General features: G+C 37.8%; 1 protein-coding gene across 2 annotated transcripts; it reads right to left on the reverse strand.

Moving 5' to 3' along the window:
• Positions 1-2543: 2543 nt before the first annotated feature.
• Positions 2544-11466, reverse strand: LOC116193692. Of its 2 annotated transcripts, XM_031522434.1 has the most exons (11): positions 10971-11466; positions 10440-10601; positions 10166-10321; positions 9944-10054; positions 9648-9698; positions 9385-9540; positions 7386-7544; positions 4240-4290; positions 3530-3852; positions 3212-3436; positions 2544-3112 (listed from the first exon to the last, which is right to left on the reverse strand). In XM_031522434.1, exons 1-11 carry the CDS (start codon positions 11329-11331, stop codon positions 2756-2758), a joined length of 2112 nt encoding a protein of 703 aa, XP_031378294.1. In that variant the 5' UTR covers positions 11332-11466; the 3' UTR covers positions 2544-2755. The 2 variants fall into 2 exon arrangements, with proteins under 2 accessions (XP_031378294.1, XP_031378295.1); XM_031522435.1 differs by lacking the exon at positions 4240-4290 and having other exon boundaries at positions 10971-11463.
• Between the last annotated feature and the right edge of the window lie 12632 nt (positions 11467-24098).

Here is a 24098-nt window from a genome sequence, read left to right on the forward strand (position 1 = left end):
GTATACTTTGATGTTGTCAAATGCCACCGTAACAGGCTGGTTATAAAGATAGTTATTGGGTATGCCACAGAGCATGGAGAGGCATGTGAGTGACCAAGATATGATTTGTCTCTCTTTGTAACGGGAGCGATATCTCACTGGACCCCTTGGTGGGAGAAGTCTGAAAGTGTATGCGCATACCTAAATGAGTCAATATAGAGATGTCGAGCTCATTTGCTCTAACAGACTTACCCGGAACCAAGAAAAGAGATTGAGCCATACAAGGATGACATCGACCATACCTTGGGCTCAATCGATACAGAGGACAAAGGGACATTGTTGCACGATAACATAGTCCACAGGTTCGTTAAACAGTTGACTTTTCGATTGCTTGGATGACAGTAATGCATTGCTAGATGCCGCTCATTGTTTGTAATGTCAAAATGGAGATTTTGATGTTACTGCCAACATAATCGGGAACCTATAGGGTCACACCCAACAACCGAATCGACGGATGATGAAGGCGACATCATTTAATAGAGATTAGATGAGGTTAAGCACAAGACGAAAATATCGGAAGTTTAATGAGATTAAACTATCCGATCGATTGGATTCTAATCATTAGATTTAATCGATCGAATAGGGGATTGAATCAGGCGATGACACTTGGTCCAGTCATACGATGACAAGTGGATCAATAATGTGTCGACACATTGCACGGTCATATGATGACAAGTGGACCAATGAGAATTCGACACGTGGCGGACACATGGCGCATGGAGAACATCTCGTAGCTATCCCACATTGATTTCATGACCTCCATGAGGTCCTCCCCTAAGCTTATAAATAGGGGTCAAGGCCCTTGGTTAAGGGCATCGATGTTCGGGTTTAGGAATTACTCGATTCGGTCACGACAAGTTGTAATATGATTACAACTTGCTCAAAGGCCTTATTCGGGTCCATTAGTCTAAAAGTTTTATCTTGTGCAAGCGCCTTCCTTCGGGAATAGGCCGCTAGCACCGCAAGTCTTGGAGTTCCGTCGATGCAGTTGGCGTTGATACCAGTAGAGGCGCGACACATGGAGCGCTTGGTTTGGCGAGCCAACAATAAGATCGTGCCCAGGTATGCTTTTTTGCTTCTATTCTTCTAGTATGATCTTGGTTTTAGGTTTTGCGCGATAGAAAATTTTGAATTTTCTGCTTTTCGTTGCTTCCGCTGTTGCTCTGTTAGGTGTGCGATTCTTACACGTATGTAGTATAATTTATTTGATTTCATAGTTTATTGCTGAAAATATAAAATATTAATAATTTTTCAGTATCTAATTTATTACATATAAAAGATTATTTGAACATCGACTGTAATTTTCATTATACTATCCATCTATATCTCTATAATTGTATATATTGATTTATTTATCATGATACTTATTTAGAAATTAGCTTGACTATGTTATATAGCCGACTTAATTATGTAAATTATTTTATCTTCACTTGAAAAAACTATGTGTGTTTATTAGAAAAATCATTTCATAAAGGAATAAAGAGCAATTTTTCCATCATCATATTTTCCATATGCTAATTACATGATCTTGAGTTACGCATATATTTTTCAACTGGAGTATGAACTTATGAGTCAGCCAAAAACTGGAGTATGAACTTATGAAAGGCAAACATTTCAATTATAATATTCAACTTTTAAAATGATTTGAGTACAAATTTGAATTGTTGAATTAGACCAAAAGCCCATCCATCACACGAGTAGTGTGCTAGTATTTTGTGTATTCAACTTGATTTTATAGTATTCACTCGTTTAAATACTAATTGTTTAGCAAGTAGATGCTTGAGAATATGGGGAAAAATAAGTAAAGGGGCATTTTAATCTTTCAATGAGAAATTACTTCACTTTTAATAATACAGGAGAAACATTTTCAACTTTTATAAATTCGTCTCTAGCAGCCTTTTCTTAGGGAGTGCGATGGCCTGAGAGAAACCCCAAAACAAAAAGAGAGAGATGGGGGAGCAGATGGCGGCTCTCCCCTTTGGCTATCGCTTCCTCTCAGATGAGGTCGATCACTAGGACCCTCAGCGACTTTGACTATCTTACTCTTATTTTTCGATTATAAGGAAGGTCTATAGGTCTATTATAATAATAGAGAAACCCTAATAGCTAATAAACAAATACAAGTAATCCCCATGCAAATCGAACATGCGATTTCCTGATTAACAGAGAGAGTGCAAGTAAAAGGCCCACTTAATATTGAGTTAGCTGCCATATAAGTAAAAGTAAGGGTGGTGAGTAACCTATTTCAGAAAGAGAGATTGTCATTGGCATTTTACGAACTGTAAGGGACGTACGTGCAATTTACTCATTTGTAAAATATCAATTAAAGTACTACAAATTATCAGTCCATCTTTCTTCTAAAATATATTTCCCAAAAGATTAATGACTAAATACATAAAAATTAAAGGCCGTGCTCGAGCAAGGAAACCAATATAAATGTGCGAAGCCAAGCAAGAGCAACTCTGGGATTTAAAAAGAAAAAAAAAAGTTTTTGCATCCAATCGTTAATTTGAATCACACATTTGATTGCAAAATTATAATAATATATGTATAAATCTTAAACAGAAAGGAGCATAACTGACATGAGTTCTTCAACCTTCACACCAAATCAGACAACACCCACTCCAAGCAGAACAAATCTTCAAGATGTCTTTTGATTATCATTTCGAACAATATATGAGTCCGATCGAACTAATGAGCATCAAATGCTGGGAGTTCACTTCATTATAGGGTTGAAGCGGATGATCATGTACAGTGGGATTTGAACGAAGGGGAACAGGGTTACTGGCAAGAACATCACTGCGAACATCAGGTATGTAGCACCGTGTAGCTTGTTGATGTTCCTCATATTGATGTAGAATCCCGATATGAAAGAGACCAGTATGCTAGCAATGGATACAAAGAGAAAGGTGAAGGCTGACTGAAGCCGCTTGGGCAGGCCTACCTTAAAGCTCTTCAGCTCATATCGGACCGAGAGAATGGTGATGAAGAAGACAGTGGCAGACATGGAACTGCAGAAGGCCATGAGCGAAGAGATGGAGAAGACAGTGAATGGGACTTCCCCTTCAAGTCTCTGAAACAATACAAGTAAGATCATAGCCCACAATATCCACATCAAGGATTCTGTGACATTTGTATGACTGCCATACATAGAAACATATTGCTTGCTCACCGGTCTCCCATCATCATTGTACTCTCCAGGAATGGTCGATGATGAGGCAAAGGCAACCGTTGCAATCAGCGTTCCGATCAATGAGTACGCGGAGCAGGTCGTGGTGAGCCACTGATGCGCTTCATTATTCAGTTTTTTGTGTGATTCGATTAAGATCTCCACAGCAGTCTGCCCAGCATTGTTTCTTACAGCAAAAGAGTTTGACGGCATGGAGTTTTTAACGTACTGTTGTCAACCGGACCATGCATTTCAACGAAAAAAATTCCGATAGCGTCAGAAAGAACTTACTAACAATTAACTATCATGTTGTTTAATTACCTGATACCATGCAAATTCGCGGCTCATCTTAATTACTGGCGTCGTATATTCCCGAGATCGATTTTCATCATACCGAGAAGCCAAGTGCAGAGCACTGTTGCCGTCCGCATCGACTTGGCAGAAGACGCTCCGGTGCACCACCTTCCACCTCTCTAGGACCCTGTACACTCCCAAGTGTAGATTCTCCGCTGCCAGTAGCACCGCGTTCTTCCCCTGGTTGTCCATATCTTTAATGGCCTCTGGGAACCTGTCGAGAATCAAGTCTACCATTTCGAAGATCCCCAGCTTTGCCGCTGTCAGTAGTGGAGTCGCCAGGGACAGATCTAGAAATTCAATTCAAGGAGGGCAAAATTAAAGAGCAAGCAAACAAAAAGTAAATTAGTAAAGCTAAAGGGGTAAGATACAGTAATTTTATAGAAAAATAGAAAATTCATTGGTATATATTAAAAATTTGTAACTTTTTTCGAGTCCAAGGGGAGCGACCGCCGCCCTTGGATCCATCCCGGACCTTGCCTAGGTTGGACGGTTCAGTGGATTGCTGCTTAAAAATGACTGGGCCTACCAGGTTATCAATTTCAACTTTTAAATAGAGATAAGATCCAATCATTTTATGACTATTGTATCATTTTCCTAGTAATATAAAGCATTCTATATGGACTTGGACCTCCTTCAATATAGCCCAATGTATCTAGAAAGAGGCATACACCTACCTCTTTTTTTCTTTTCTTTTTTTCCCTTCTTATGACCGCTCACGCCCGTTACTGCAAACAAGGTTAATAACAATGCAGTCATGTGTTGAACATTAAAAAAGCTTTCCTCGGGGAGGCGTGGGTCTGGCCCCCATTACATTATGCACTCAGTTTTTCCTTTCCAATTTCTGATGCAGTTTTTTTTTCTAATTTTATTTTTAAAAAGGTCAATTATAGACTTAAGAACGGCCCATGTTAAGGCGCTCTTTGCTCGTAATTAGTTAGTAGAGCAACGTGCGCCTGTTACATGCGGTGACGAAAATGAAAAGAATGAAAATATACTATACACGATCACATGACGATTAAATTTAACTGATTAAATAAAAAATTAAATATCTGTCGAAAAAAAGAAAGAACAAATTATACCAATAGTAAATTCACTTTGCACAGGTGACTCCTATAATCGCGACAAGTGTCTTTGTTAATTCCAAAAGTTAACACCGTTAGTTATTATTTCAATTGTAATCAATATTGTAGAAATTACCTTATATGATATAGGTTTCCTAAGTTAATTACAACTAAAGGAGGAAATTGTTATCATGCGATATCATAATGAGATATATCAACTATAATATCATGATAAGTCACGAAATTTTCATAGAATTTGCTCTTCTTATTCTTTACTTCGCTTACATTTTCCTTGGCGATAAAATTATTCTTTCATCCTCCTGAACTTCACTTTTTACTCTTTGGATATTCTGTACAGGGTTCGCTCTGCCCCGTTGATGCGAATTATAATTTGCTGCTGCTGCTGTTGTTATTATTATTATTATTATTTTGGTTGGAGGGGGTGGTGTTGGGGGGTATTTTGCCCCTATCTTACCGAAACGAAAATTCTTCCTTCGCCAATAAATTTTAAAATGGTCAAAATATTAATATTTCTTGATACAATAACTCCGAAAAATCAAATCTCTTGAGGATAAACAACAATTATAGTTCATATAATTTGTTCTTAATAATAGAACAACATCTAATTTATTTATGGCCGTACATCAAATGACAGAACACTTTTTTAATTTCTATAATCTCATATAATATTTTAAACTTTTTGAATCTATATATCACTGAATTTTATTATGATACTCTAAACTTTTCCAATTTGTACATATCTTAATATTATTAAATCATTTATGTTTATAAAATGCAAAGTGCTAAAATTTAATGATAAGTTATTTTTTAGAGTTTTTACAACGTGCAAAGTTCCCTATATAAAATAATTTGTATGAAAATAATTTCATGTACCCTTCACATATTGTGATTAATTGTTTCACAAAACTAAAACAAAAAAGAATAATTTCCCAATAAGTTGCAATGGACATAGAAAATCTATGTTATGTATAAAGCAACTTATAAATCTTAATTATTATTAAAATAAAAACTAACGGCGTCAATGTTGGGAGTTAAATAGGAAAATTTTCACGCAGAAGTTATTGGGTGATCCTACCTAGTCACATGACGTGATGAAGTATCAATTAAATTACATAAAATATGGGAATTGGTGCTAATCACTCGGATAATTACCATAATTATTCTTAATTAAATAATTCTTATCGATTTTTCCTCGCCACGTCAATTTAAGGTAGGACCATTAAAAATTTTCTCCTTGTCCCGGCTATGGAAGCCGCTTGTGGAAATTCGACTTCCATAGATGGTGTACGATATAAAAATCCTAAGAAAATTCTAGTTAAAATTCAAGATTGACTTTTCAAGTTGAGAGGTAGTCTAGTGATATTTATGTACTAATTAAGTGAATCTGAAATATTGCTTTAGAGGAAAAGAACATGGATGTTGGAAAGAGAAACACTTTCACATGCTTTGAGATACAATGGCACACGACATACCCGTTATATATAATATCTTCTGGAGAGGGGGAGAGAGGGTGCGTGGATGAGAGAAAATAGGGGAAGTTGGATAGTTATTTTCGTAAAATTACAACTATAAACTTAGTTCAGTGATCGTTATTGATTGAATTTGTTTTTTCTAATGGTATTTTTGGGAAGTATAAGTGAGACAAAATTTCTCCTTTGGCCTTTATAATAGTAGAGATAAGTGTGATACGTGTTGCGGAATAAAAAAAGATTAACTTAAAAATTTATATATTCTTACTAAATGCATTATTCTATAATTTTTTTTTTTGTTTATGTATCATACTTTTAAGATATTGCAAGTGATTATTTAATAGACAATAGAGGGAGCTAATTGCAGGAGGAAGATAGCAGCGAAATAGTTGGTCTTGATTTTCAATTTTATCCATAATAGTGTTTTTAGTTTATATTTTATTTTTTCAATGATATTTTTGAAAATAGACTGTTAAGGCCTTCTCTAATATAAGTGATACAGATGATGTCGGCCTTTTTGACATATGGGATCCGCCTCCTATCTGCCCAATTAAACTCGCATTCTTTTATTTAAAATTTTGGATTTATTTTATGTTTGGATTAGTGTGCAGGAGTGGCATGTCAGTACATATAGTGTGTATATGGTGTCTAGTAAGTTGCCGCATCAATAAAAGTAAAGATAGTGAGAGTGCTCCCTTTTAAAGTGAGGGATCCTACCAACAAAGAAAAAAGAAAAAAGAAAAAAAGAAGGGTATTAGTAACCAACGTGAATTGAATTAGTTCAAGTAATTCAGTATTTGTTCTTTTTAAATAAGGTATTTGGTTCGAGTATTATGAATAGAAAAAATCTATGGCAAGAGAGTTGTAGCATGGAGTGGGCCGTGTTGGTTTGAATTATTCGAGACTTATTGAATTTCCGAATATCATGGTGCACATAAAAAAACAGAGGCATCAATATTCTTTTACGAAACTACAGAGGCATTTTCTGCAATTTATCCAAGAAACTTTGTCCATTTTATGAACTATAGGAAAGAAACTAATTATTATTTTTCACCTTTTATATATTTCTTAGCTTTTGGTCCATGTTCTTCAAAACTGATTAACATGATTAACACGGCTTTCCAAAATTATACTGTAAGTATTTACTCAAACGGGGCGAAGAGGTATTCGGCTGAGATATAGCCAAAAAAAGTGAACGCCGTACGTCCAAAAAAAAAAAAGAAGAAGAAGGAGACTTCTTTGTTTGATATTAAAAAAAAATAAGTGTACCTTTTGAAGGTTCATTTCCCCTGCCTTCTGAGCTACTTGATGCTGAAAATTCTTTAACTTCAGGATACATGGGAGCTTTCCCTTTGTCAAGCAGCTCTTGGACGAGTTGTATAGCCAGGCAGTGCTTTCTCTTCGTGTTTATAATTGGCGCTAAATTCCCTATACAAAATTCGGGTGTGGCAAACCATAATTATTATGATTTTATCCATAAAAGCGGCATGAAATAGTGATTGATTTACTAAAATTAAGGAATGAAAATTTTGAAAATTTGGATAGCGACTATAGAGGCGTGCTTGCTAGTAGCCATGCCTAGTAGGGCAGTGCTCAGCGCAGGTACGCTCATTCGAGTTAGGTTCAAGTAGCCACACATTATCCCCAAAACCAAAAAACCAAAATGCCACACAACAAAACCCCCAACCTTCGAAAATCAGGGAGAAAGGTGAAGGGTCCAAATAGCGACAAGTTGCCGCCCGACCAGTTGCTGGCCACCACAGACTAGGCCGTTAGGTGCCAATCCGCCACCCGAGTAGGCATTAAAAAGAAAAAAATATATATACATATTTCAAAAAATGTATATATATAAATACTGTGTCATTTTGGACAAAATTGATTAAAAATAATATTTTTAATGTTGCATCCATGTCGGTGGCCATGTTATCTTTTTTAAGCTTCTGTTTAAGCTTTGACTTTATTGGTGTGAACTTTAACCCTATTTACATCTGCATATTAAGGGGAAAGGACTAAAAGGGAGGGTATTTTGTTCTTCTTTTGGATGAGTTACTTTAGTATGTTTGAGTGAGAGAAGATGAAGGGTTAGAGGCTATATATTTATATATACACATGTATAAAGTTATTTATAATGCATTAAATAGGGTTAGAAAGGCAAATGTCAAAATAATATATTGATGAAAGTGTAAATGTATAAATAATTGAGAGATATTAGGAAATTGAAGAGGCATTCTAAGAAAAGTGAGGAATAGATTGGGCATGGAGAGAAGAAATATGGATTGTGGCAATTATTTAATAATTGTTGACTATTAATGCAAAGTGTCCTCATAAAAAATAAAGAAAAAAGAAATACATAAGAAACTCGGGGTCTTAGTTATGATACACAAACACAATATAATAATTTTTATGAATAAAATATACTCTTTTCTCAACCACAAGGGTCGTCCCTTCGTGGTTGAGAGGAATTCCTACATGTGGAAACTCTGTCTCTGTCCTCGCCGTCGAGTGGGGCTCCCCTCCCCTCCGATTGTGTTCACTGTTTTTCTTTTATTTTATTTTCTATTTGTTCAATTTTTTTATTTTTCCAATTTTCTAATTTTTGTGTTATTTTTCACACAAAAAGATCGAGGACTGACTGGCGGATTTTAAAAGTGGGACTAACTCTTGCAAGTCAAAACCGATTAAACTATAGAATTTGAACAAGCGGCTAAAGATGCGGCTACATATTCAATGTTACGGTAACCTTATTTCTAGGAGAAAGTATTGTATGTAGCATGTATATCATGGGGCAATATCATAAGTTAATAAGAATTTATCATTTTGATTTTTAATATGTAAAAAAAAATCTATTATTAAAAAATCTATTATTGATAAAAATAATTCATTATTGACAAAAATAATATTTTTTATGTGTCTTGTTGCATGATGGTATATTCGTTACACACAAGACCTTCTCTATTTTTAGGCGTATACCATGAAAATATTATTCTTAGAATTGAAGTATTAGATAAATATACTGGTCAATAAAATAATTCCAACGGGAAGGTCTCAAAATTCGTATTTTGCGAGACCCACCAAAATAAGGGTGAGAAAAGGCAGAAGAAAAGGTAGAAGAAAACCAAAAAGTATCGAAATGGAATTGTTGCAAGCTATTTGTCAAATCTTCAGAATCTTAAGAACCAAGTAAAATGCCAAATATTGGCTTATTATCTTACCCATAACTCACTTACTTCTAAATATAATTGACATCGCAGATAAGATAAATACTCACAGTTAACAAGGAATAGGACGAAGATCATCACGCTTATGATGAACGCCAAAAACATTGCTGTTATGAAGAACAAAATCATGATTAGTCCGAAGCAAATTGCCAGGATTTGTCCGCGGCAATGACCCATTTTCTCCACATTCAATCCTCGATTATGTCCTACATACAAATTGCATTTTTAATATCAATTAGAATCCAGAATCTTTGAAATCTTGATTGCAGGGCAGCGCGTGGATCCTTGTCTCAAGATCGTAAGGCTTACTTACGTTGTAAATTTTTCTCTACATCATTTCTACTTGCATTGCTGCGGCGGTGACCTGGAAGTTGTACAAGCATGCGTTATAATTATTATATATATGAGAGAGTCAGAATAATTTAAATAGATACTGAAAATTTGTGAAATTTCAGTATCAAATTAATATATTTATATATAACAGACTTTTGACTTTTGAGCAATGCAGTTCTCAGGCCAGGCTGCCTGACTCGATCGAGCTAATGGGGCTGGGTTTGTTGAATTAGGTTGAGATCCTGATTTATCGGCAGAGAGAGAGAGAGAACAAACCGGCTTTTTTATGTGGACGTTGTGAAAAATCATTGCCACTGCGCTCCTCAATTTCTTTAAAGTCTCTTCTGTCCTGCTCTTCATCCCATGTGTGCTTTGGGACAAATGTGCCTTCCCACAAGAAATTAACGACGGTTTTCATTATCGATCACCGAAAAGGAAACCGGAATAACTACAGAGATGGGATCGGTGTCAAGAATTGGAAGTATGTACATTACGTACAATGGTATACAATGACAAAATATGGGCCTTGACCAGAAGGACCAACTGATGGGAAGGAACGGGGCTGAAGCGCCAGTACATGTAGAGGTGTCAGGTTCTTCTCGTTCACGGTGTCCACAAGTTCTGGGTAACAATGTATAATTCGAAGTGCAAACCCTGTTGAAAAAAATCCCAGGAAAAAGAAAAATATCACATCACTCGCATGAGGTAAGCATCATATCATCATCATTCTCGACAATGCACCTAAATGTACAACAATGACACTCAAGCTCACCGTAGTTTTCTCCATTGATGGCAGAGTGAAGAATGGTGTCGCCTTTCCCCTCGTTCTTGATAAGCATGTCCAGGGGAATGTCTGACTCGCCGTAACAGTATCGCAGGTAAAAGAACGCCTTCTCTTTGCCGTAGCGTGCAGCTTGAAAAAGCGGAGTCTCACCTAATGCGTTTCGAAAAGGCAGTCCGAAGAAGGGAAAAAAAGAAGAAGACCAAAGTTAACTTGGAGGCTGATAACTCATAGACGTGTGGAAGAGATGCTCGACATAGGCCGAGCAGACAGTAATTCTAACATGATGGTCTGGTCCTGAAATGACACATCTAATACATAATGCTACTTTCTTGACGCTAGCTGTGCTACAACCTTATCGCTATCAATCAAAACCAGACATGAGATCGAGACAAAACGAAGGTACGATCATACGACAAAATTATGATAATCGTTTGTTATATTGGAGTGGAATTGCATGCATCGATCATGTGAATGTTCAGTTGATTTCTCCTATATATATTACGCTACGTACGGACGAACCTTCCTTATTTCTTTCAGCAATGAGGCTTTTGTCTTGGGAAGATATGCAACAACATAAATCCAAGTTCCCGATTGCTGCGGCCAAGTGAAGAGGTGTGTCTCCCTGATCATTCTTCATCTTCAGGATCTCCAAAAGATCGCCTTGGGGTATCCCATCGACTATGTCCCATACATGCTTTGTCTTGCCGTAGGCTACAGCAACGTGCAGTGCAGTCTCCCCTGGGGCCTTCATGTTGTTATGATGCTCTATGATTTTGCCGGAGTGGTTGGTATAAGCATACGCAACTTTGTCCCAGCCGCTTCTCATGGCAGTTTTGAAAAGCTCGTCAATGTTGATCGATTCCGGATCAATCATTGGCATTTTGGAAGGATAGAGGGGTGCGACTGATTGCTGGGTACACTTAAAATATCACTCAGGCTCAGTAAGGCTTTGCTTCCTTTCCTTTCTGTGGCTGAGCTATCCCAAACCCCCACCACCATCAACCCCCTTAAAAAAAGAAATAATAATAATAAAAAAAAGTAAAAAATAAAAAAGTAAAAAATAAAGCATGACTTCTTGATTAAAAAAGCATGGACAGGAATTAAAGTGATATCCCATTCCATGAATATATACGTTTTGTCAATGTTAGGGACCGGGTTTTGAGCCCGTTATCCTGTGGGCTATGAGGGCTTCTGAAGCCCGCTAAGGGGCGAAACTCCGCTAGGCTTTGCGGAGCCCAGTGAGGGATCCACAAAGCACGCAGCTTCCTTGGATCTGTGTGGAATTCGAGTATCTTTCTTGATTTAGAGAGATACGATATTCGGGTAATATATCAAGAATCCTATTGAACAAGATAATTAATATCTTCATTATCATGTATAAATATCAGGGTACACCAATTGTCTACGATAAACGTACTATAACTCTCATGAGAATCCTAATTAACTTGAGCGTCGGAGAGAGAAATCGGACCACCACCCCGATCCTCCCCTTTTTGCATGTTATTCAAGAGCACAAGGATTGCACGTGAATTCTCACCGAATCACTGGTCATTAACAATAAAGAATAGGTATTGAGGGTCGGTCCAGTATGAAGTTTGAGAATGATCAACCAATTTCAATCACATTTAGCCAAATGGTAGTCTACTAACAATTTTCCGACCATAGAATTGAGGTATCAAATTATATTTTTATTATTGAAACCTTTTGTACTCATTTATATCTCTCCTCTATTTTTCTTGTTATTCCCATGGCGTAAGAACTTGAAAAAGAAAAAGTTAATTATCATGTGATGAGAAGTAAAGCGGTTACCGCCTGCGCTTTTGCATGCGTATGTTCTTACACAACTAGCTTGCCTCCCCCTTTAGAATTTCTGAATTTTTTCTTTTTCTTTTTTTTATTATAAAGAAAGTTCATAAACCTAGTACTAGTACAATAAAATAGAAATTTAAAACATCTAATAAAGGACTATGAGTAGTCTCACCTTTGTATCGAACCTAAAACTTTTTTTTTTCTCTCTATATGGGGATTTTTTGGTTTCTTGTGGTCCTTGTAAATTTCATTTTAGGTATCTAATGTCGGAGTTCGGATCGTATCTCAGCTCCAGTGTAGCTTATCATCCTCTCGATAGCTATCAGTCATTACCTTGATAAGCTATTGTCTCACCAGCTAGATAATTAGATGCAAGCCCCTCCTAGATATAGGGAAATATTTTTCTTATGATTATTAATAATAAATTAAGCTTAAGAAAAAAAAAAGTATGGCGGAGTTCATGTCCCGATGGGAGTGAAGTGAAACATAGTACCCGTGCACAACCTTGCAGCCTTCCGATTTCCGAATTCTAATTCCTGAGGCAATAGCACTATTTAATTTACTATATATGTATATATTTTACTATATATATATATACATATACAAATATATATGAAAAAGAGTGGGCGGAGATTTCTCTCATCCCTTGCTTTCTCTTGGTCGCAATTCAAAGTACAAAGAACAACTACTAACGTGGGTTGTTTTAAACGGTTCGGCGTTTATTCCGTTTAAACAAGATCTCGAGCTCAAGTTCTTTTTTAATTCTTATGAATACAAAAAATTTACACTATAAGAGTTTTATCCTTTAGTGAGTCGACCTGACTCGAGTGCTTTTGATCCACTGTATTTCCAATGAACCAATTGGGTTTGAAATGGAGTTGAAATCGCCCTTGAGGTTAAAGCACCTGAAACCAAGATCGGGTAGATTATTAATGAGCACTTCAGGATAATTGATTAATCGGTTGGATTTAGCCAAGGCGAGTTGCAGGTTCCGCAGCACAAGATCAAGATCAGTTCCATTCGTGCTCCTTAACAAAAGAAGCACCATGAATATGATTAGATGCTTCTTCTTTATATTCATTTATTTTTCCGTCTTTGATAGTGCAACTTCGCGATATATATACGGGCGATTTGACATAAAGGTCTTCCAAATTTAATTTTCTTTTTCTGGTAAATTATCAAACATTGATTATGGTTTGGGCAATTATCTTTTTGCCATCATGTTCATAGCTAATTACTATGGTGTGTATATATATATGTATCTATGTGTGGTAGATGATTTCCATATATATATATATATATTAATCTGAATGTGCATCAGAAAGTACTTCATTAAACTTTCTCAATGTCTGAAATTTCATTTCATACTATCACGCGTTAAAATTTGGATTGTTATTTTTGCTATGCTGCCCTAGAATATACTGTTCCTTTTTCTGTCATTTTAAAATTTTCATAGGTCTCAACTTTAGTCCTAACAGGGTATGAGGTCACGCAGACTCTTAAAACCTTTGTCTAATATACTGCTTTAAACTTTACAAAAGACGAGCCGTTATTTAACTTGAAAACTTAATCTGATCTGTGGAAAAAAAAAATTCAACTATGCAAATGATACAACCAAAGTTTTCTCTTTAATTTTGCTATATCGAACCCTTAATGTCAACCTCTCAACCGAGTTTTCATCGATGAAAGGTCTCAAACGCATCTAATCCTATGAAATCTGACACGGTGTCGGAATACGTGGGTATCGGTTCGCATATGCTCTTTTACGGTGGGGTACATTCAACGAAGTGGACATAGGCCGTATCTCGTGATTTGTATGAGATTTTAATATTTTTCAGGCAGGGATTATTGCAAGTGCGCTGTCATGCATTGCTCTTTTTAATAATTTGACCGTGACAAGCATTATATTCCGTAACTAGCGGCGCCTTTTCTAATGATTAATTGCCGATGCGAACGAGATGGTCATTTGCTTATGTAGAAAGCGATAATCCGGACACTAGATTACAAAAACAAGTATTTATTTGCTAATGTGGCTTGTTTCAGGTTATTTTTGTTAACATAAAATCTCGAATTGAAGTATTGTGAGCAGAAAAAAAAAATCTAAGGCTGAGAAAGTCTTACATTTTAATTAATAGATCTTATTTGAATTTAAATTAGTCGAAATTTCTTGAGATTCCGATTAGTAAGTGGGACCAAAAAAAAATTCATATGGAAAAGAATGACCAAGAGGAATATAATTTGGCCATAGACAAAAATCTTTTGACCGTACAAATTTCAGAATACAAATCCACGCTTAGGTTGGGATTGTTTAGATTTAATTTTAAGTACTAAAAATTTAAAATCTAAATAGAATAAGTGTTTTATTAATTAATTTAAAAGTGTTTGACTGAGTGAAAATTATAAAGATCGAAATTATATTTAGTACTTTAATTTCTTCTCACTTTTGCCCACATATTATTTAATTTTTTAAAATTCAGAAAATTAAAAACAATCCCAAAAAAAGGGATCAAGGGTTTCAGTTTCAACTGGGGAGGAATCAATCAGAATTTCTTTTCCTTAGAGTCAAAAAAAACAAATTTCTATGGGCCCCCATAAGGACGAACATCCAAATGGAGGCCACAAGGAATCTGGACTTTTTTACATAAAGGCATATTATTATATATTCTTTCTTTTCTTTTTTATTTTCTTTCAATGAAGCAAATAATTATTGCCAAATATCAAATCAAACCATCCATCGGCTATGATGGAAGAGAATCAAATTTTGGGAGAAAGATTTTAAAAATATAAAAATAATGTGCATGTCGCTAAAAGAGATTTTGAACGTCGTAAAAAAAAAGCTTATTTTCTTTTTTTTATTATTTTTTTAAATTATTTGTACGGGCGTTCCTCGGTTGATAAATCGATTTTTCAAGATGATCAACATTTTCGAAATGAGAATTTCAAAATCGCAAAATTAGAGAAATACTTTACTCCATGAGAATTTTAATTTGTATCAACAGAGATCAAATCTCGATAAAATCGATATCGAACCCCAGACGCACGTCGATCGTAATTGCCCAATTAATTTCGAATTTCTCATCTTTTCGGAGGACATCCGAAAAATGGTCTAAAAACGCCGTTGTGTTTAGAAAAATTCAAGGATCGATATCATGTAGAAAAATATTTTTTTATCTCGAGCATCGACTTGAATTTTGAAATAAAAAAAGAGTCAAAATTGTTACACGTAAGGCCTGAAATTCTTGTCTTCCCAACCGAGCATCCAAAAAATGATCCGGGACTACTATTGCGTTCAAAAAAATTCATGGATCAATTTTATGAGGAAAAATATTCTTTGGCCTCGAATTTTGTCCCGGATTCTGAATATTGAAGTTGATGTGCGTGAAATCCAAAAACGTCTTATAGTGTATCTTTTCTGAAAGATTATAAAATTGGCACTTTATTAAGAAAATGCCCTATTTTCAAAAGTCATGAATGCTTGAGCGATCAGTTGAAAATACTTCATTTCGATGGATGATATAAATGATATTTTGCCCTCTTGGAGCCGGTGGGCCAAAATGGATTGCTGACAATATGTACAATAGATACAATTACTTCATAGTGTCCAAGCTCTAGGAATCACATGCACGACATGCACTCAATTTCGCATATTCGTCAAATACCCATCAAGTCAGCATTTCATAGCAAATCACTATACAAGCACTCAACAGATCAGGCCAAGCACTTAAGTATATTTAGGACATATTCAAACAAGTTCAACCAGCACCATATCCAATCTCAATCAACTCTAACACACAATGTATAACACCACTCAAACAATATAGCCATAGGGTCGCATTTCCTTGCGACAAGTTATGACGGTACCGTGACCCCGCACATCTTACTTATATCATCCTCAACTCTCAATATCCATATCTCATAAGCGGGGGCTGCTTATTAACCTCTAGCGGTAAGTGTTGACCACCATTTATATTCCGCCGTGTTTAGCGGCCGATTAGGCCTCTATTTATATTTCACTAGGTCCAGCGGCTAATCTGGGCCATTTTATATTCGGCCGAGTCCAACGGTCGATCAGGCTCCTATTTATATTTCTGTGGGTCCAGTAGCTGATCAGGCCCCAATTTCTATTTTGTCGGGTCCAGCGGTTGATCTGGCCCATTTTATATTTCGCCACGTTCAGTGACCGATCAGGCCCCTATTTATATTTCACCGAGTCCAGTGGCCGATCATGCCCATTATTTAATCCGCTAGGTCCAACGGCCCTATGGCTATAATCAAGCAATATCAGCATACACAAGCACATACTCAATCACATTACAATGGTATCATATTATTATCACACATCTCATACACAATCAATATACACAATCACACCGCATATCTCAAGTCAAAATGAAACATAAGAGGGCAATATCTCTCAAATTCTTTCACACAGCCTAGTAAAACCCATTTCTTAATATCTAACTATGATAATATTCTTTTTAAATAATTTATATAACTATAATACATCATTTCACAAGGGGATAGAGTACTCATAGATAACTCCCAAAAATAAATCATCAAGTTCAAATCTTCGAGATGCATGGCTTCGGTATACTCCATCCGTGACATATAATAAATTTAACGAGAAACTAATTTATAAGCATATATCACACCCAAATAAAAAAGAATTCTAATCCAATTAATGTTATTTGAAGGCAGCAAAATGACTCTTCTAATCAAAGTCTCTACTCCAACCATCACTTTGACCTTAAAATTTCAAATACGAATTTCCATAAAATTTGAGTCAGCTAATTCAATTTCATTGAGCCATTAAACAATAGTTTACAAAACAATTTCAAAGTGATTGCAAGCAGGACATCGAAAGAGGAATAGTTTTCCAAGAAATGATCAAAATCTGGAGGAACTCACTCCCCACGCCAAAAACACCAATTTGATTCAAAACAAAACATATGCAGTGAAAGAAAAATGAGTGAAGCAATTTTTCCAAAAATATGCAAACCAAATCCATCGAAAGAATTTCTCCGATTGCAATGAGAAGTCATTTTATCGACTGGACTATACAGGATCAACGAAATATTATCAAGAACTATGAGCAACAAATCTGGTAAGAAGCACTTTTCAAAAAAACTGTGATTCACATGCCAACATGGGTAGGAAAATTTTCTAATCCTTGTCCTTTTCAAAGCTTTGTCATAAGAAATTTTTTGGATCTTTAGAATAACAAGACTCAGAACTGAAGCAGATTAACAAGGGCCTCAAACATGAACTACACCATTATCATGCCTGGAGGAACAGAGCAAGCTGGAGGTATTCGGGCATAAGAACAAGCCCGAGGTGTTCGAAGAGAATAACTGACACAGCGTACACGTAAAGAACCTATCACAGATCCGTTGATTCCACAGAATACTGAAACTACGACCTTCAATCCCTGTTGATTCTTCGAATTCCTAGGAAATTGGCATCAAACTCGAATTGAATTCGAGATGGGCGAAAGAGCACGATAGCTCTAAAACTTTATTGATAATCCAAAAACTGTCTTGCCCTAGGGCTTACATCGTTTAAATAGAGAAAAATAAATTATAATAAAAGAAACAAAAAATTCTTAGAAATAAACTATTTTCCTAAAATAGCAAAAAATGCCCTGAATAACATAAAATTACCCGTTTATAGCCATAAACGATAGAATTTGGCTTAAATCCTGTCTTTTCATAGTCAAAGGCAGTGAGTTTTGCTCCAGAGGTCGATTCCCTAAAGACATGGTCATTAGAACCTGTTTTTCTCCAGATATCGATTTGCCGCTTCTTCTGCCGCATCATTCTCCCCTGGGTAGAGAGAATTCGCCCTCGAATTGTCTTCGTTTGAACTGTCACCTGTGTAAGGAATCGGGTGCTTCACATTAAACACGCCAGCAGTACGAATGCGGTTGGGAGGTTTAAGTCGATAGGCGTTTGGATTGATTTTCTCCACGACCTCCACAGGACCAATCTTTCTTATAGTGAGCTTGTGGTAGTCACTAGCAGAAAAATGATCCTTGATAAGGACAACCCAAACAAAATCGCCAACTTCAAAGTCCACGTGCCTTCTCTTTCGGTCAGCAGCAGTTTTGTATTTCCTAGCAGCCTCCTCCAAATTATTCTACACAGTCTCGTGAATCTCTTGCGGCCCGTGAATGAAGTCAGCAGCCTTACCATGGACCCTGGTCTTATCCGGCACGGGTAACAGATCAAGGGGACCCTTAGGAGTAACGGAATATACCACCTGGAAGGGATGAATCCAGTGTTGCGATTAACAGCGTGATTTTGCGCAAACTCTTCCTGGCTCAACTTTTGGTCCCAGCACTTCACGTGCTCCCCTACTAAACCCCTCAACAAATTGCCCAAGGACCTGTTAACCACCTCTGTCTGCCCATATGTCTACAAGTGATACGCCGTATTGAATTTCAGCTAAGTGTTCACCATTTTCCAGAGGCTCCGCCAGAAATGACTTAGGAAACGGGTGTCCCCGTCAGACACAATAGAGACTGGCAGACCATGCAGATGGTATACCTTCCGAAAATACAACTGAACAACCTGCACAGCATCAATAGTGTTCTTGCACGGAATAAAGTGTGCTATCTTGGAAAACCTATCAACGACCACATATATATAATCATTTCTTCGCTGGGTACGAGACAAGCCGAGGATGAAATCCATACTGATATCCACCCATGGCTGCGAGAGAATCGGCAAGGGCATGTACAACCTTGTGTTAGTTGTAGTACCCTTGGACACTTGACAAATCTTATAGCGCTGCACGTACTTCTCCACTTCTTTACGAATCGTAGGCTAGAAATAGGATGTCTGGACCAACTGCAAGGTTTTGCCTCTCCCCACATGACCCTCGCCACGTAGCTACCGAATAATGTGTGCCCTCAAACTACATTCAGGGATATAGAGCTGATTTCCCCTGAAAATAAAAAACCATCTTGCAACACGTACTCCATTCTTTTTCCAGCCCGAACTCTAACAAGTGCCATAGAAAAATAGGGGTCGACTTCAAGCAACTCAGCGAAAGAACTAAAATCAGGTACCTCAACTGTCATCCTGTTCAGAATGCTACGCCTCTAACTAAGGGCATTAGTGACTCCGCTCTTGTGCTTCACCACAAAAGTGAAATGCTTCAGATAAGCCACCCATGAAGCATGACGGGCTGACACCTTACCCCGGCTATGGAGGTATTTTAGGGCCTCACGGTCGGTATACAAAATAAACTCCCTGTGGAAAAGATAATGTTGCCAATGCGTCACCGCCTGCACTACAACATAAAATTCAACGTCGTAAGTGTTGTACCTCACTTTCGCTCCTGTTAGCTTCTCGCTGAAGAAGGAAATTGGCCTGCTGTTCTGGCTCAAGACTGCTTCGATCCCTACCTTCGATGCATCATAATGCAGCTCAAAGGGTTTGTTGAAAATCAGGTAGGACAAGAATCGGGGCGGTCGTCAACGCTCCTTTATCTCTTGGAATGCCGCTTTTGCACCCTCAGTTCACTCGAATCTACTGCCCTTCATGCAGTCAGTTAAGGGAGCCATAATACTGCTGAAGTGGGGAATAAACCGCCTGTAGAAGGAGGTTAAACCATGGAAGCTCCTAACTTCGGTAGTATTCGCAGGTTTATGCCACTATCTAATTGCCTCGACCTTGGACGAGTCAACCCTCAAAACCAGCAGCAAAAACAATATAACCAAGAAAAAGAACTTTCGACCTCATAAAAACACACTTTTTCAATGCAGCATAGAGTTTCTCGCTTCGGAGGACAGAGAGTACTTCGCGCAAGTGGGTCAGATGTTGCTCGGGTCAGCACTGTAAATCAAGATGTCATCAAAATACACGACCAAGCACCTGTCGATGAAAGGCCGCAGAATCCGATTCATCACTCTCGTGAACGTACTTGGTGCATTTGACAGCCCAAATGACATTACCAGCCATTCGTATAACCCCTCCCTAGTCTTGAATGCAGTCTTCTACTCGTCTCCAACACTAATTCGAATATGGTAATAACCACTCTTCAAGTCCAACTTAGTAAAAATCATGGCACCACTTAGCTGGTCAAGTAAATCATCCAGACGAGGAATGAGAAAACGATACCTGACCGTTATCTTATTGATGGCTTGATTGTCCACACACTTATACCAGGATCCATCATTCTTGGGTACTAGAAGCGTTGGGACGGCACACGGGCTCATACTCTCCCGAATGAAACCCTTTGATACCAGCTCCTCCACCTGTCTCCTCAACTCCTCATGCTCAGCCGAGCTCATCCTGTAGTGTAGTTTGTTCGGAAGGGATGCACCAAGCTGAAGGTCGATATGGTGTTGGATGTCTCGCAAAGGTGGTAGTCCATTTGACAACTCCTCAAGAAAGACATCCTGGAATTCTTTCAAAATCGGCAAGGACTCAATAGGTGCAATGTCCTCCTCCACAACCTCCCTGCCCACGAGAGCAAACATATACTCCGCATCATGCAACTCCTCTCGAAATTGGGCAAGGGACAGCAGGTTGTTTCCGGTAACCAGATTCATAGGTCGAGGTTTAATGGGGCCCCAGTTCGGCACCAATACAATCTTCAACTCCTTTTACCTGAAGTTGTATTTGTTGGTCCTCTTGTCATGGCTCCCGCTCCGATCAAATTGCCAGAGCCTCCCCAACAACAAGTGACATGCATCCATAATAACAACATCACACCAAACAAAATTCCTATATCGCGTGCCAATAGAGAACGTAACCAGAGTACAATTCGAAACACTTACTTCACCTCCTTTCTTCAGCCACGCCAGCTTGTACGCTTTAGGATGTTGTTCTGTACGCAGGCCCAACTTCTGTACAGCCTCTACAGACACAATATTTTCGCAACTGCTTGAGTCTATCATAAAACGACAGACCTTACTCTCGATGGTACAAGTGGACTGGAAGATGTTATTACGCAGTCAGTTCGCCCGCAGCTCTCGGAGTCATATAAGACCTCCTCACCACCAAGTTGGGCACCCCATCGCTAGGTATCTCAAGAAAAACAAGTTCTGACGACCTTGTCTAGAGGGAAACGGCCTCCGAAGCCAAATGGGAAATTTTAGGGTATCAAACAGGCAATTTTATATTATTTAGGTGTTTTTACATATTTTAGGAAAAGTTTATTTCTTTCGTTGCAATTTCCTAAAATAGTTTATTTCCTTTGTTGCAATTTCGTTTCTTCATATTTAAGCGATGTAAGCCCTACGGCTAAAGACAGTTTAGTTTTTGATAAATAAAATTTCAAGAGAGAATTTTCTCTATTATCCCAAATTTGGCATTGATTGAATCAACAAATTTGATGTCTATTCCTTGCTATTCGTAGAATCAACAGGTTATAGAAGATTGTTTTCTTACATTCGTGCGCGAATTAACAAGTTACAATAGTTACGCTGCGTCAGTTGGTATCAGAGCCAGGTTCGCTCTTGGATCAGTGATGCCGCCTCGAATAACGACTAATCAACATCATGTTGCGGAGGAGGACGAACTGTATCGGAGGATCGAGCCGATTATTGATACCTGGCTGGTGCGTAAGCTGGATGTATTTCTGCATCGCCTAACCGAGAGGATGAGGGCGCTGATGGAGGCCCGACAGGAGGTCGACCCGAGGCGCGGCCGAGTCCCTAATTCAACTGCAGACTTGGAGGATGTCGAATATGATTTTTATTCTGAAGGGGGCGCAACTTTATTTTCCGAATTCAACTTTATTGTTATTGGGTCTCGTGGCAAGTTCGTCGAGATTCGCATCATTTTGGTATCAGAGCATCAGGCTCCAAATCAGGTTTATCCTATCCTTTTCATTTCAATTTGCTGAATTTCATTCCGTCTAGCTTGTTCGTTCTGGATTAGTAGTAGCAAAAAAAGAAAGGGAAAATAAAAAGAAAAGAAAAGTGAAGTTCCAGCTTTTAAAAAAAAAAGAGGAAAAAAGGGCAAGAGTGGTGAGTATATCAGAGGATAAAAGCCTAAAATTGAGTGAAACAGGAGTGTTGAGTGACATTAATTTGAGTGCAAACATGAGAGCGAGTGGTTGTGAGGTCCATCTCTATTTTCTAGAGTTTCACTTGTAGATTTCATCATGCCACAAGAAAGCAGTGGAAATGATTAGAATAACGGAGGAACTGCTTACAACATAATGATCCGAGATATGCAGCAACAATTTGAGTGCATGAATGTGATGGTTGATTTGATTTACGATCGGTTGGAAAGGTGAGACAAACGGATTGAACAGTTGCTAGATGGCTACGATGAAACTTCTGGTTCATCCTCTTGCCAATTGAAGTGGGGTTCTTCGACGAAAAAGGAAGAGAAAATAGCCTTGAAGCCAATAAAAGAGAAACCCACAAACAAGTTTCAACCTAGTGGCAAAGAGGAGGGTCATATTGCTTCTCAATTCCTGGACAGCGATGGTCGAAACGCAACGCTATTGCCGCTTCCACCTAACCAAATGGATGAAGAGCAACTTCAAATCAAGCAATCCATTGGCGAGAAAAGTGAGGAATTCGAGAATGTCTTTCTCGAGCAAATGCCCCCAGAACAGTCATCAATCAAGTCGGTTGTCATAGATTCGAGAACAAATCCTTTTGAAGAGAGGGGGAATGATATGATCCAACTATAGGACCCTTCGCATGAGCATGAGGAAGAATCCTAGGATGACAGGGTCGGGCATGAAGGCGAGCTTTGGGATAAGCATGTGCTACCTAGAGCAAGTACAATAGCACGAGCCAAGCGAATCCAACAAGCCATGCAAAGGCTGTTATTGCATGTCCATGGAGGAGTAGTCGAGCTCTTGGGCGGGCAGCATGTGGAACAAGAAGCCACGACCGTTCATATCCTAGAAATCTATTTAGAAGATGATCACAGTTCAAAGGGCTGAATTCAATTGTTTTTCAATAACTTAAGCCTATTTCATTTTGGGTTATCACTTAGGATTTATTTTAGTCAAGCCCATTAGCTCATTTTGGTTATCAACTAGTATCTCTTTATAAATAGGCATGTGGCCTCCCTCGAAAAGACAGATCAGTTTTCATTCAACTTTGTGAGAGAGATTTTCTCCGAGCTGTTGCTGAGCAACTTTGCGATATTGTAAGTGTGATGACTTGTGATTCCCGACATTTATAATATTGGTTTCTAGCTCCTTATAACTAGCGGGTCAATATTCCATATTATAATATTGGTTTCTAGCTCTTTATAGTCAGCGAGTCAATATTCCCTATCCCCGAAACCTTCAATGGACGATCCCAGGTTTGATCTCATTCTATTGTTATTGGGTCTCGCGGCAAGTTCGTCGAGATTCGCATCATTTTGGTATCAGAGCATCAGGCTCCAAATCAAGTTTATCCTATCCTTTTCGTTTCAATTTGCTGAATTTCATTCCGTCTAGCTTGTTCGTTCTGGATTAGTATAAGCAAAAGAAAAAGGAAAAGAAAAAGAAAAGAAAAGCGAAGTTCCAGCTTTAAAAAAAAAAAACAGGCAAGAGTGGTGAGTATGTCAGAGGGTAAAAGCCTAAAATTAAGTGAAACACGAGTGTTGAGTGACATTAATTTGAGTGCAAACACGAGAGCGAGTGGTTGTGAGGTTCATCTCTATTTTCTAGAGTTTCACTTGCAGATTTCATCATGCCATAAGAAAGTAGTGGAAATGATCATAATAACGGAGGAACTGATTACAACATGACGATCCGAGATATGCAGCAACAATTTGAGTGCATAAATGTGATGGTTGATTTGATTTACGATTGGTTAGAAAGGCGAGACAAGTGGATTAAACAGTTGCTAGATGGCTATGATGAAGCTTCTAG

This window comes from Punica granatum, chromosome 2 (genome assembly GCF_007655135.1).
Source record: "Punica granatum isolate Tunisia-2019 chromosome 2, ASM765513v2, whole genome shotgun sequence".
NCBI lineage: Eukaryota > Viridiplantae > Streptophyta > Magnoliopsida > Myrtales > Lythraceae > Punica > Punica granatum.